General features: G+C 38.4%; 1 protein-coding gene across 1 annotated transcript in view; it reads left to right on the forward strand.

Moving 5' to 3' along the window:
* si:ch211-235m3.5 (BICD family-like cargo adapter 1) overlaps window positions 1-14,107 on the forward strand; it is a 64,778-nt gene that overhangs the window by 37,544 nt on the left and 13,127 nt on the right. Inside the window, exon 5 of the mRNA XM_034169282.1 lies at window positions 7,203-7,385. Within this exon, the coding sequence (XP_034025173.1) occupies window positions 7,203-7,385 (183 nt within the window). The remainder of the gene's footprint in view (window positions 1-7,202; window positions 7,386-14,107) is intronic.

Below are 14,107 nucleotides of genomic sequence, written 5' to 3' on the forward strand. Positions count from 1 at the left end.
TGGGATGGCTATCATATATCGTTGTGTTGGCCATGGAATACTGAGAATGGATTATAAGTGGTGTTTTGTAACCTGAAGTGGCACTGAAAACCTCATTGGCCCATGGACTATAGGTCCTTTTGCTGATTTTTCTACAAAACTTCATATGTTAAGGTTGACCCTAAAATTGCGCTTGAAAAATTTATTTTGGCAAAGCTCAATGTCAAGATGGTGCATTGCCAACCTTATTTGGACCAAATGTGGCACACACAATTGTCCTGGCCATTCATTTGGGTGAAGGTCATGGTTGTCTGGGTCAAATGTCAGATTGCCTTAGCCCGTATTGTCTTAATGCCTGTGTTTTCTATTACCTACTTTTGTAAATGCTTGAAAGAGTCAACTCTGCAGTAAATCCCTTGGTTGTAGATTTTACAAGAGCAATCTTAACTGACATTTGTGTATTTTGAGAGTAAGACTACAAAGATGGTAAAATATGTTCCACCTCTGGCAGGGAAATTGTCCACCGTGAGTAGAAATGAATAATGATGCAGTGGAAAAGAAAAATAGTGACAGATTTAAGTTCATGACGAAAAGTGTCAGAGCTAACGGTGATGTTTCCATGCAGAGCTGTTCTCTGGCTTCAGTAAAGACCTCCTCAAAATCCAGATTTCCAAAGCCTAGGCATGTACTCTGTAAAATTTAACGAGTGAGTAGATACTGCCGATCACTAGTCTCTGACTCTTAAGCCTCGGTCCCACCAAATAATAAGACACGAATAATGAGCCACGCATGGGTGTGTCAGCGATTATTTGAAGAATGATCCACGTTTTAAGCGTTTAGGCATGTGTTTGGTCCAAACCTCTAGCTCTCCCACACGTGGTCCCTTTAAAGTGTGGGTTTTCAATTCACAGCATCCATTCAAGATGTTGTCACATTCTTTAAATGCAGTCCAAAAATAGATGCACCAGTCCAGCAGGTGTGCACATCTGTGCGCCAGGCTGCTGTTCACCTGTGTTCCAGAGTCATTAAATGCACCAGATCAGCTAGAAACGTACTGCGGGTTCCTGGACAGTCACCTCTGTGCTTCTTCTCACTGGCTTTATTCTTTCCGCAGTTTACAGTCATTTTGACATTGTGATCCAACGTTTAACTTTGATCATCCCTTAATGTCTGCAAAATTGCTCTTTCACGCGAAGCGTTCTGCGTTCCTGGACAGTCGCCTCTGCGCTTCTTCTTGCTGGCTTTATTTCTTCTGTGGCTTTACAGTCATTTTGACACAATCATCCAACTTTTAACTTCGTGTTCATCCGTTATTGACTGCAAAATCACTTGTTTGCGAGCTGGCATTTTGCATAAATGGTCGTCTCGAGTGTGAGTTGTTTGTGCGCGGTGCTCATCTGATCCATTAAAATAAGATGTTAAATCTATCATAAACACTCTTTTAGAGCTGCTTATAAAGAAGGAATGAACATGCAACTGTTTTACGAAGCTATTACAAATAATTACTTTTTAAGCTGTTCCAAATACGTTCTCCACCTCAGCACACGAGACAGAGACAGTAAAAAAGCTTCAAATGTCCTCTGTGATTCCAGAAGTAATTAGAGGTGTTTTCAACATCCAAGCTCTGACATAAAATGATTAATCCGCTACAAAATAATTATTTTATATACAGCATCCAGCGCACAAAGCAGGTGAGATTGTAGAGCGCAAGAGGGCTGACCCCATCCAAAATAGCCTGTCCAGTCCTCATAGCTGCCAGATGCAGCCTCGGCCTCACCACAAATGTGCCTCTAAAATCCTTGTTTGTCCTTGTAGTACCTCATACACAAACTGCTCCATGCTGTTGTTGCTAAATTTTGAACTTCTTGAAATTAGCACGACGCTCACAGATGAGCCTCGTTAGCCAAATATTCTGCCTCTCAGAGCCACTATTCTCCCATGATTGTTGAATAACTGGACTGGTACCAAAAAAAAAAAAAAACATGCTATGTGGCTTATTAGTCATCCTTCATTATTCGGTGAGACCAGGGCTTAACTCAAATACAGGCTGTGACCCTTTGACATGTATTTTGACCTTTTCAGTGCAGCACTCTCTCAGTCTCTGAGCTGCGTGTCGTCAGAGCGAGCTGCAAAAAGTTTGTACCTGAGTTTTCTGAGGTGGTGTTTGTAGTTGCCATCTGCCACGCCGGTGTTTGCCAACCCGGACAGTGGGAATACCACCTCAACTGGCAACTTAGCCCCGCGACTGGACAGCAACAACGTCCGAGGCCCACCCAACGTGGTGAATTCACTGAGGCTGCGCGCTGTGTCATTAAAGCCGCGCGTCACGAGTGCCGCTTCCCCGAGGCCTCGTGCAGCCACCGCGGATCCATCAGCGTGGAAACACCGAGGCCGCGCGACACCAGCGCAGTGCAGATCCATCCCGGTGACAAACAACGCAGACTGTTAACATCGGCGATCGTCAAGCTGCCCATAAGCCGACCATGGGGCCTAAGAAGGTTCTGACAGCAGAGGAAGGTGACGATATTAAAAAATCTCTGGACTTTCTATCAGAGGAGATTTCTGTTGTGAAGCAGCAACAGAAATCAATCATGGATCTGGTGGAGGAGGTGAAGGCATTACGGCTCCAGAACGCCGAGAAAGACCGGCATCTGGTGCAGCTGGAAAATAGAGTGGCTGAATTGGAGCAGTACACCAGAATCAACGACGTCATCATCACAGGTCTTCACATCAAACCACGGTCCTACGCACGGGCGGTAACAGATGAGAGCTGAGGGGATCCCAGTGAACAGGAGGTCAGCTCTGTGGAAAAACAGGTTGTTGATTTCCTCCTATCTAAAGGTATAGAAATGGATTTAAATAACATTGAAGCGTGCCACCCTCTGCCCCGGAGAAATGACGGTGATAAACGAACCGTCATCATGAGATTCATCAACAGAAAACACAAAACAGCACTGTTAAAACAAGGAAGAAAACTGAAAGGGACAAACGTATTCATCAATGAACATCTCACCAAACAGAATGCCGACATCGCCAGGAAAGCATGCTTCTTAAAGAAACAGGGAAAAATCCAGCACACATGGACTTCAAACTGTAAAATATTCATTAAACTGAATGGATCACCAGAACAAGCAAAGGTTATGGCAATAAGGAACATCGAGGAGCTGGACAAATATGAACAATAGGTATGAGGACTCAAACACATCACAGCACCATGATGCAGACTGGAGCAACCCACTTATCCACATCATCTACACCTGGAGACAAGAGAGACATAATGACTAAGGATAATGATCCGTTTATTTCTGCCCAGGAGCTCTGTCTAGATACATTTAATTATAATAACTCTGCTAACCACCCCTTCGAATCTGAAAATGATCCTGATACCTTTTTCAGTGAGAATATTGTGAGACAGTGCAAATATTTTACAGAAGAACAATTCAAAAATTATAAAATCAATGATGAAGATTTTTCAATTATACATTTCAACAGCAGAAGTCTTTCTCGTAATCTGTCCACTATTAATGATTGTTTGAAAACATCCAAAAAACGTTTTTCAGTTATTGCAATTTCAGAAACATGGTTAAATGAGGATAATAAAGATCTGGTATATCTTGATGGTTATGAATTGTTCCTGGTTAATAGGCAGACGAGAAGGGGCGGAGGCGTTGCATTGTTTGTAAGGTCAGATTATAACTGTAAACTCATTAACAACATGTCATTTACAGTGGACAACATCATGGAATGTGTTACCATAGAAATTACATCTATAAACTCCAAAAACATAGTTGTTAGTTGCATTTACAGAGCTCCTGGGACAAATATTGACACCTTTGAAGACATTATCTTAGGAATGTACAACAAAATCAACAGAAATAAGCATTTATTTGTCTGTGGAGATTTCAATATAGATTTTTTAAACCCTCACAATCATCCACAAATTACCTCATTTATAAACACCTTGTACTGTTTAGGACTGTTTCCAACCATCATTCAACCTAGCAGAATAACTATGGATACAACAACTCTCATTGACAATATTTTAACTAACGTTATATCCGGTAATCTTAGTGGGGGACTACTGGTCAGTGATATCAGTGATCACTTGCCAGTTTTCTCAGTCTTTGCATTGGAGGGTTGTTGTATGTATCGAAGCAATATCAAATTCATGAGTAGAAAAGTAACACCTGAAACAATTGATAATTTAAGGGAGGATTTATCAAGTCAGAATTGGTCAGATGTTTTTGTTGATGATGTTGACAGGTCATATGATGCTTTCATTTCCATTTTTTCCAGTTTGTATAATAAACACTGTCCATTTGTTGACAAAATATATAGAAATCAATATTGCAACAAACTATGGATAACTAAGGGGCTTCAGAGGGCATGTAAAAAGAAAAACGTACTATATAAACAATTCATAAAACTACGAACTAAGGAAGCTGAAAGTAAGTATAAAACATATAAGAATAAGTTAATATCATGAGACTCAGTAAAAAAATATATTGTAATGAGTTACTTGTCAAAAATAGAAATAACATCAAAAACACATGGAACATATTAAATGAAATAGTAAAAAAGAATAGAGTAACTAGAGATTATCCTTCATTTTTTCAGAGTAACAACTACATCACGATTGATAACGACGAGTCTATTGCTGAACACTTTAATGAATACTTCGTTAATGTGGGTAAAAATCTTGCCAGTAAAATTGACTCATCAACTAATAACTTCTGGGTAAATAATTCAACATTTAACAAATCTGTTTCAATGTTCATTGGTGGTACACATGAAAGGGAAATACTTGATCTGGTTCATGGTTCAAAAAGTAAGAAATCGACTGATTTTAATAATTTGGATATGGCTTTATTAAAAAAAGTTATTGATTGTATAGTAAAACCGTTCAATTATATTTGCAATATGTCACTAAGTACTGGTAAATTTCCTTCTCAATTGAAAATAGCCAAAGTAATTCCTCTGTTTAAAACTGGTGACAAACACACATTTTCTAATTATAGACCTATATCACTCCTGCCACAATTTTCCAAAATTTTGGAAAAAATATTTGCTAAAAGATTAAATGATTATTTACTGAAGCATAACATCATTTGTGAAGAACAATATGGATTCAGAAGGTCTCGAACTACATCACATGCTTTGATGGACTTTGTGGAAAGTATAGCAACTGCAATTGACAATAAACAATACACAATAGGTGTTTTTTTGATTTACAGAAAGCGTTTGACACAATTAACCATGGAATACTATTAATTAAACTGCAGAAATATGGACTCAGAGGTCTGGCATATGAATGGATAGCTAGTTATTTACAAGGCAGATGTCAGTATGTTCAATTCAAGAATACAAATTCTGAACTCAGGGATGTCACATGTGGGGTGCCGCAGGGCTCAGTGCTGGGTCCTTTGTTGTTTATAATCTATATAAATGATATAAGTTGGGTGTCGAGTTCACTGACGTGTCCTTTTTGCAGATGATACAACTGTGTTCTGTAGCGGTGAAAATCTTGAACAGCTTCTGGACATAGTGGAGAAAGAACTGGAAAAATTTAAGGTTTGGTTTGACACTAATAAGTTGTCACTCAACCTTGGGAAAACTAAATGTATTATATTTGGAAATAAGCAGGCACCCAAATGTAAAAATGTAACTATAAACAATAAGGAAATTGAGTTACTAACAGAGAATACATTTTTAGGTGTTATAATTGATAATAAACTTAGCTGGAAACCACATATAAATTATGTGAAATCAAAATTGTCAAAAACTATAGCCATTTTGTATAAAGCCAAAGACCTACTGCCGCAAGAAGGGTTACTTACTTTATATCATTCTCTGATGGTACCATATATGACATATTGTGTTGAGTCATGGGGAAACACTTAGAAATCAAATACCAATCCAATATTCCTTTTGCAAAAACGAGCCATACGAATCATCTGCAATAAACAATATCGTGAACCAACTCATTCTCTATTTGTGTCTTTAAATTTATTAAAATTCATAGATTTGGTCGATTACATTACAATTCAAACTTTATTTCGAGCGAAAAACCAAGCCTTACCGAGACATGTCCAGAGTCTGTTCTGATTGAGGGAATCCAGATATAGTTTAAGAGGTTGTGCAATTTTTATGAAACCACCAGTAAGAACAAATGTAAAGGGTTTTTGTGTGTCTGTGGTTGGGGTGAGGAAATTGAACAAATGTTCAACAGAGGTTAGAATGAGTAGTACCTTAGTAAGATTTAAGAAACTACTCAAAAAGAACATTATGTCTAAGTATCATAAAGAAGCAAATATAATTTGATTTATATGGAATGTTCAATTTATAAGTGGGACTTATTGTATATTTGAATGTGTGGGTATGTATATGCGTATGTAGATATATAGATATGGGTAGGTGTATATGTATATAAGTGACTGTGTATATGTATGTATATATTTATGTTTGTAAAGTATATACGTATGTATATAGGTATATATGGCACAGCCCAAGCAGAGGGTCACCACCAAGAGCCTGGTCTGCTTGAGGTTTCTTCCTTATAGGGAGTTTTTCCTCGCCACAGTTGCCTAGTGCTTGCTCTGGGGGTTGGTAAGGTTAGTCCTGGCGTAAAGTGCCTTGATTCGACTTTCTTGTGATCTGGTACTATATAAATATAATTATAAGTGAATAGTATATTGATGTGTATGTCTGTGTGTCGACATGTAGTAGTGAATTTGTATTTATGTAAATATGACTGATTAGAATTGTTGGACTTGTACTAGCAGGGGTGGGCGCTAATAAGCTTTGCTTCAGCCCACACCCTTTCGGACTCACTAGTTTTGTCTGTTTGTTTGTGGAATTGTTCATTTTTTTCTATTTGAATATTTTGTGTGCCGAATAAAAAAAACTTTGTCACTTGTCACTCAGTTGTTTACCAATGACAGCTACAAACTAAAGAATGAGCACTTTATCAGTTTAAAAAAACTGTCACAAGCCTCTGTCCATTTGGTAATGTGACTCCTTAAAATGAATATTTTATGTTTTTCTGACAGGAAATTCACCATAACCCAAATGTAAATTATTGACTTTCTAATATACATGAAGTTAAATAATAAGTGAAGGTCATTTGTGGTACATTGACCAATTCAGTCTTGACTTTAAGAGGGTGAGTTCTTGTGCATTCTGCATGTGCATGTTAATTTGCATGCACCTCATTGTATTTTCAGCTATCTGAGGCATGGCAGGAGGTGGAGGTGGCACGGGATCGCTCACAGCAGCTGCAAGCCCAGGTGGAGGAGCTCCAGGAGGAGGTGTCGCTGCAGGAAGCCAGGAGCCACAGAGACACTTCCCTGCTGTCTGAGCTGGAGAGTAGCCTGGACATGACGGGTCTGGGACTCTGCAAAGAAGAGGTACCACAGCACAGGGAAGAGAGCAGATAAGCATTTTGTTAAATCAACTCATCAGTGCATGGAAAGAATTAAAACTAAATGAAGAGAAACATTTATGTTTTTAAGGTACTGTCTGCCATGTCTGGCAATGCAGTGTTGCCCAATTTACAGTGCATCCGGAAAGTATTCACAGTGCTTCACTTTTTCCACATTTTATGTTAGAGCCTTATTCCAAAATGGATGAAATTCATTTTTCTACCTCCGAATTCTGATCACAACACCCCATAATAACATGAAAAAGTTTTTGTTGTTCTTGTTTTTTTTTTTGTTTGTTTTTTGCAAATTTATAAAAAACAAAACAAAAACAAAACTAAGAAATCATGTGTATATAAATATTCACACCCTTTGCTAAGTACTTTGTTGATACACCTTTGGCAGCAATTACAGCCTCAAGTCTACTTGAATATGATGCCAGAAGCTTGGTGCACCTATCTTTGAACAGTTTTGCCCATTCCTCTTTGCAGTACCTCTCAAGCTCCATCAGGTTGGATGGGAGCACAGCCATTTTCAGATCTCTCCAGAGATGTTCAATCAAATTCAGATCTGAGCTCTGGCTGGGCCACTCAAAGACATTCACAGAGTTGTCTTGAAGCCTCTTCTTTGATATCTTGGCTGTGTGCTTAGGGTCATTGTCCTGCTGAAAGTAAATTGTTGTATTAATCTTTCCTTCAATCCTGACTAGTCATCCAGTTCCTGCTGCTGAAAAACATCCCCACAGCATGATGATGCCACCACCATGCTTCACTGCAGGGATGGTACCTGGTTTTCTCCAAACATGACCCCTGGCATTCACGGCAAAGAATGCAACCTTTGTCTCATCAGACCTGAGAATTTTTTTTTCTCGTGGTCTGAGAGTCCTTCAGGTGCCTTTTGTCAACCTCCAGGTGGGCTACCATGTGCCTTTTCCTAAGGAGTGACTTCCGTCTGGCCACTCTACCATACAGGCCCGATTGGTGGATTGCTGCAGAGATGGCTGTCCTTTTGGAAGGTTCTCCTCGCTCCACAGCTCGGGTTCTTCATCACCTTACTGACTAAGGCTCCTCTTCTAATTAGTGAAAACAATTTTGAGTTTCATGGCAAAGACTGTGAATGTTTATGTACATGTGATTTATTAGTTTTTTGTGTGTTTGTTTCTGTTTTTTATAAAGTTGCAAAAATGTATAACTTTTTTGCATTGTCATTATGGGGTATTGTCTGTAGAATTTAGAGTTAAAAAAATTAGTTTAATCCATTTTGGAATAAGGCTGTAACTTTCAAAAAAAATGTGGAAAAAATGAAGTGCTGTGAATACTTTCTGGATACACCATAGAAAAACAGCCAAAATTGTAACTTAATCATAAAAGAATTACAGAGAAGTAGGTCATGTCTGTATGTACCCATGTGATTGTTGTGCATGAAACAGTCCCTGTTACAGAGTCTCATCTGTAGGTGAGGTAAAACGTGCACAACATGGTGTGTTTCTGCTGCTGTCTTTATGATTAAAATCTCCTTGATGCAGCTTGAGCAGTGAAAATAATTTGGGTCCATTGCTGAAATAAAACAGTGGTATTGTAGTAGTTAGGGGAGGACTGCGCTCTGATGTGGGAGCGGGTGTGCAAGGACTCCTGGGAGAACTCTTAAGTGTGGTGATTTTTTTTTTTTTTTTTTTTTTTTTTGTGTTTGGCATTTGTGGACGTTATATGCTGTTTCTTGTGGTGATCTTGTTAAAGTTCTATTACATAAGTGATTGTGGTGTTGAAGTACTGAGAAGCGCCATTCAGAACCCTGAGTGTAGACGTGTAAGAGGGAGCAAGCAGGGCACAATCATTTCTCTTGTATTTGGAACAACCTACTGTTGCGACTGTACAAGACATGTACAACCCCTGGCAAAAATTATGGAATCACCGGCCTCGGAGGATGTTCATTCAGTTGTTTAGTTTTGTAGAAAAAAAGCAGATCACAGACATGACACAAAACTAAAGTCATTTCAAATGGCAACTTTCTGGCTTTAAGAAACACTATAAGAAATCAGGAAAAAAATTGTGGCAGTCAGTAACGGTTACTTTTTTAGACCAAACAGAGGGAAAAAAAATATGGAATCACTCAATTCTGAGGAAAAAATTATGGAATCATGAAAAACAAAAGAACGCTCCAACACATCACTAGTATTTTGTTGCACCACCTCTGGCTTTTATAACAGCTTGCAGTCTCTGAGGCATGGACTTAATGAGTGACAAACAGTACTCTTCATCAATCTGGCTCCAACTTTCTCTAATTGCTGTTGCCAGATCAGCTTTGCAGGTTGGAGCCTTGTCATGGACCATTTTCTTCAACTTCCACCAAAGATTTTCAATTGGAGCAAGATCTGGACTATTTGCAGGCCATGACATTGACCCTATGTGTCTTTTTGCAAGGAATGTTTTCACAGTTTTTGCTCTATGACAAGATGCATTATCATCTTGAAAAATGATTTCATCATCCCCAAACATCCTTTCAATTGATGGGATAAGAAAAGTGTCCAAAATATCAACGTAAACTTCTGCATTTATTAATGATGTAATGACAGCCATATCCCCAGTGCCTTTACCTGACATGCAGCCCCATATCATCAATGACTGTGGAAATTTACATGTTCTCTTCAGGCAGTCATCTTTATAAATCTCATTGGAACGGCACCAAACAAAAGTTCCAGCATCATCACCTTGCCCAATGCGGATTCGAGATTCATCGCTGAATATGACTTTCATCCAGTCATCCACAGTCCACGATTGCATTTCCTTAGCCCATTGTAACCTTGTTTTTTTCTGTTTAGGTGTTAATGATGGCTTTTGTTTAGCTTTTCTGTATGTAAATCCCATTTCCTTTAGGCGGTTTCTTACAGTTCAGTCACAGATGTTGACTCCAGTTTCCTCCCATTCATTCCTCCATTTGTTTAGTTGTGCATTTTCGATTTTTGAAAACATATTGCTTTAAGTTTTCTGTCTTGACGCTTTGATGTCTTCCTTGGTCTACCAGTATGTTTGCCTTTAACAACTTCCCATGTTGTTTGTATTTGGTCCAGAGTTTCAGACACAGCTGACTGTGAACAACCAACATCTTTTGCAACATTGCGTGATGATTTACCCTCTTTTAAGAGTTTGATAATCCTCTCCTTTGTTTCAATTGACATCTCTCATGTTGGAGCCATGATTCATGTCAGTCCACTTGGTGCAACAGCTCTCCAAGGTGTGATCACTCCTTTTTAGATGCAGACTAACGAGCAGATCTGATTTGATGCAGGTGTTAGTTTTGGGGATGAAAATTTACAGGGTGATTCCATAATTTTTTCCTCAGAATTGAGTGAGACCATATTTTTTTCCCTCTGCTTGGTCTAAAAAAGTAACCGTTACTGACTGCCACAATTTTTTTTTTTCTTCCTGATTTCTTATAGTGTTTCTTAAAGCCAGAAAGTTGCCATTTGAAATGACTTAGTTTTGTGTCATGTCTGTGATCTGCTTTTTTTCTACAAAATTAAACTGAATGAACATCCTCCGAGCCCGGTGATTCCATAATTATTGCCAGAGGTTGTAGAAGTCTAGTCCGTAATTATAAGATAACCCCATATTTTTCAGATGTATTTCCAAGAAAAAAATGGTGTCTTATATTTGGGCCAATACCTTATATGGGGAAAAATGCCTTTGACTGCCATTGAGAGGCTCTGTCCTATAGAACAAGTCAGAGGCTAAGGTAAGCAGCTAACTGTGTAATTTGTTGTCTTTAAGTTATCTTATTTTGTGATTACATGAAGTAAAACAAATATAGTTCCAGTAATGAACCGGTTTCCTTGTTGCACCCGTAGTTGACAGAGCATCAAAACAAGTTACAAACTTTCCTCGTGTTCCAGCAAGTGATGGAAGGTAAAGTGTGTAAAATGAAAGGAAGTAATTGCTTAAAAAGCAGGAAATGTTTTATTTTAAAAGTAGAGAAATCAGTCAGCCAACCAGCAGCATGCTGGAATTTTTCCTATGTACGATGAGCCGCACTGGCCGTTATGGAGACACCTGCGATTGTCTGCTTTATGGAGAAAATATGTGATGACTGGAAATGTGTGTGTGTGTGTGTGTGTGTGTGTGTGTGTGTGTGTGTGTAGAGATTAATTGCACTGTGAGAAGCTGAAGGAATAAAAACGAGACGCAACAAATTGTTGGAAAACACCAGTATAAAATGTTACAAACCTGCAGAGGACACGAGAACATTTTGTGCTCATTCTGTGTGATACTGGTTTGCAGTTTGATACGCCTGCAACAAAAAGGTGCTAAATAGTCACACTTTTGGAAAGTTGAGACACCACAAAAGAGCTTGTGATAAAGTGCAATGTTCCATAAGACAAGATCTTTGTGTGTGCGAGTGAAGCTGCTGATTTTCTGTCATCGTTCCAGCAGGAAAATCTGATGCGAGACTGCAGAATGACTCATTTACGATCATTTCCTGTTTGTCACAGAAGCAGCAAGTGGTTTTCTTTGTTTCAAAGCTTTCAGCACACCTGCATTTGGTCTTACCTTAAAATAAAATTAGAACTACTCTGATTTTTATTTTTTTGTAGGCTTTCTTTATTTGGGTTTTGGCACATTTTACAGGCATACAGCACATAAATTATACAGTACAGCGACAAATGAACAAAATAGCATCTCAGCGAAGAGTAAGTCGTCGTGTATGTTATGACAAACATCCCAGTTATCAAAGTAACATAAGAAGAAGGAAGAATAAAAAAAAAAAAAAAAAAGAAAGCAGAATGAATAAGGCACAAAAGAAATCGGGCATTACTCGGACCAACCAAAGTAAATGATGGCAGGAGCCCACAAATCTGAAAATACATCTGTTTTTGTGTTGAGTTTGGCTGCTATTTTTTCCTTCTAACAGTTAAGGCCCTGTGACACGAGCATGCCTGTGTGACCAGTGGTGGGCACAGATAACCAAAAAATTAACTTCGATAACAGAATCAGATAACTGAAAAGTTATCTTCGATAAAGATAAAACAATAAACCACCCAAAAATGTATCGGACGTTACAGATAACCGATAACAGATAAATTCCAATATTATCTCTGGCACATTTACAACTACTAGTAAAACAAATTTAATAGCTTATAATAATAATATTAAAAATAACAACAGACCCAAACAATGAAACCACACTTTTTTCTTTCAACAGTCCGCCCCTGCTGGAAGCTCTTGTTTACTACAGCACTCCGAGCACAGAGGCACCACGAGACCCAAACAATAAGACCACACTTTTTTCTTTCAACATTCGGACCCTGCTGGAAGCTCTTGTTTATTACAGCCCTCCCAACACAGAGGCACTCTGAGAACAGCCGTAAAGCCAACTCTCTATCAACGACAAAGCTCCGGTCATGCGAAGGTCTTGAAAAATAAAGTCATATTGAGTTATGGTGTTGACTTATAAATAACATTAATACCGATAGAATAACTCCATTAATGTCAATTCTGTCATTTGTACAAAGTTAAAATATAACATATATCTTTTAATGTTGAATAATGCACTAATTCTGACATTTTGTAACAGACAGATCGCAAAGGATTCTGGGTAAATGTGCCTCTGCTAAACACTGATTGGTTCAGTCATTCATTATGTAAACCAACACGGTAATGTGACGTCTGTCATGTGTTGGTGTTTAAATGTGCTTTTGTAAAATATTCCATTTTTTTATTTGTAAAAACAGGCATTTTTACGGAGCCCTAGAAGTATCATCGCAAAAGTTTTTGCATGTGGAGAGAATGTGCGCATGTTTGCACACGTTCTCTCCACATTCTCTCGTTACAACATTCATTTGATGTTGTAAAACGTGCTTTACAGTGTACGAGATGATTTTTCATGCAGCAATTTTTTGGACCAAGTTTCAGGTTAATCGTGCGTCCTGCATCGTGTAGTGTTCATGGAGTATCAAGCTGCGGTCAACATCTGACGACCACCTCCTGATCGCTGATCGTATGGTCGAATGAGAATCAAACCTGTTTGGTGTATTGTGGTCGGCCGTCGTGAGGTTATCCTGCTGTTGAAAGCTACAAGCAGCATCCAACCGTTCGCACTGTGCCTGTGCAAACACTGCAGAGCTGTCTTGTAATAATGTTGTTATTATTATTATTGTTATTATTATTTTATTTTGCAGTTGTTTTGTTTTTTAAACTTCATTTGTAAAACAAAAAAAAGCCATTTGCAAAGCAAAAAAGTTAATTTGACAATCATCTGACATAACCGGGGTCAAAATAAATAGAACACTGCCATCTACTGGTCCCCGGACACTGCCATGAACACTACTGGCCAGTAGATGCTAGATGGCAGTAGAGGCTTTCAAAACAAATTCTAGATAATCCCTGTCTGCTCACATTTAAAATGCGTGGAATTTAACAAACGCAATTAAAAAAAAATCATCTTTAAACGCAGAGAATAGTATATTCAAGAGAGTTTTAGGCACTAGAGTTTAATGCTGTTGTCCGTGGAGCCTGAACAGAGTGTCTGAAATGCATTTGTCCTGTTGTGACGTACTGAGATTACATCATCCTACCCAAAATGCACTGCGGGGCAGAGCATGTGCTCACAAAACTTTAAATTAGCACATTACTTTAAAACTAAAACATATATCTGATATTTTTACTTTATGAAACTTCAGACATGACAGTAATTTTAAATAACTTGTCCAAAATTAG

Source organism: Thalassophryne amazonica, chromosome 4 (assembly GCF_902500255.1).
Source record: "Thalassophryne amazonica chromosome 4, fThaAma1.1, whole genome shotgun sequence".
Classification (NCBI taxonomy): domain Eukaryota; kingdom Metazoa; phylum Chordata; class Actinopteri; order Batrachoidiformes; family Batrachoididae; genus Thalassophryne; species Thalassophryne amazonica.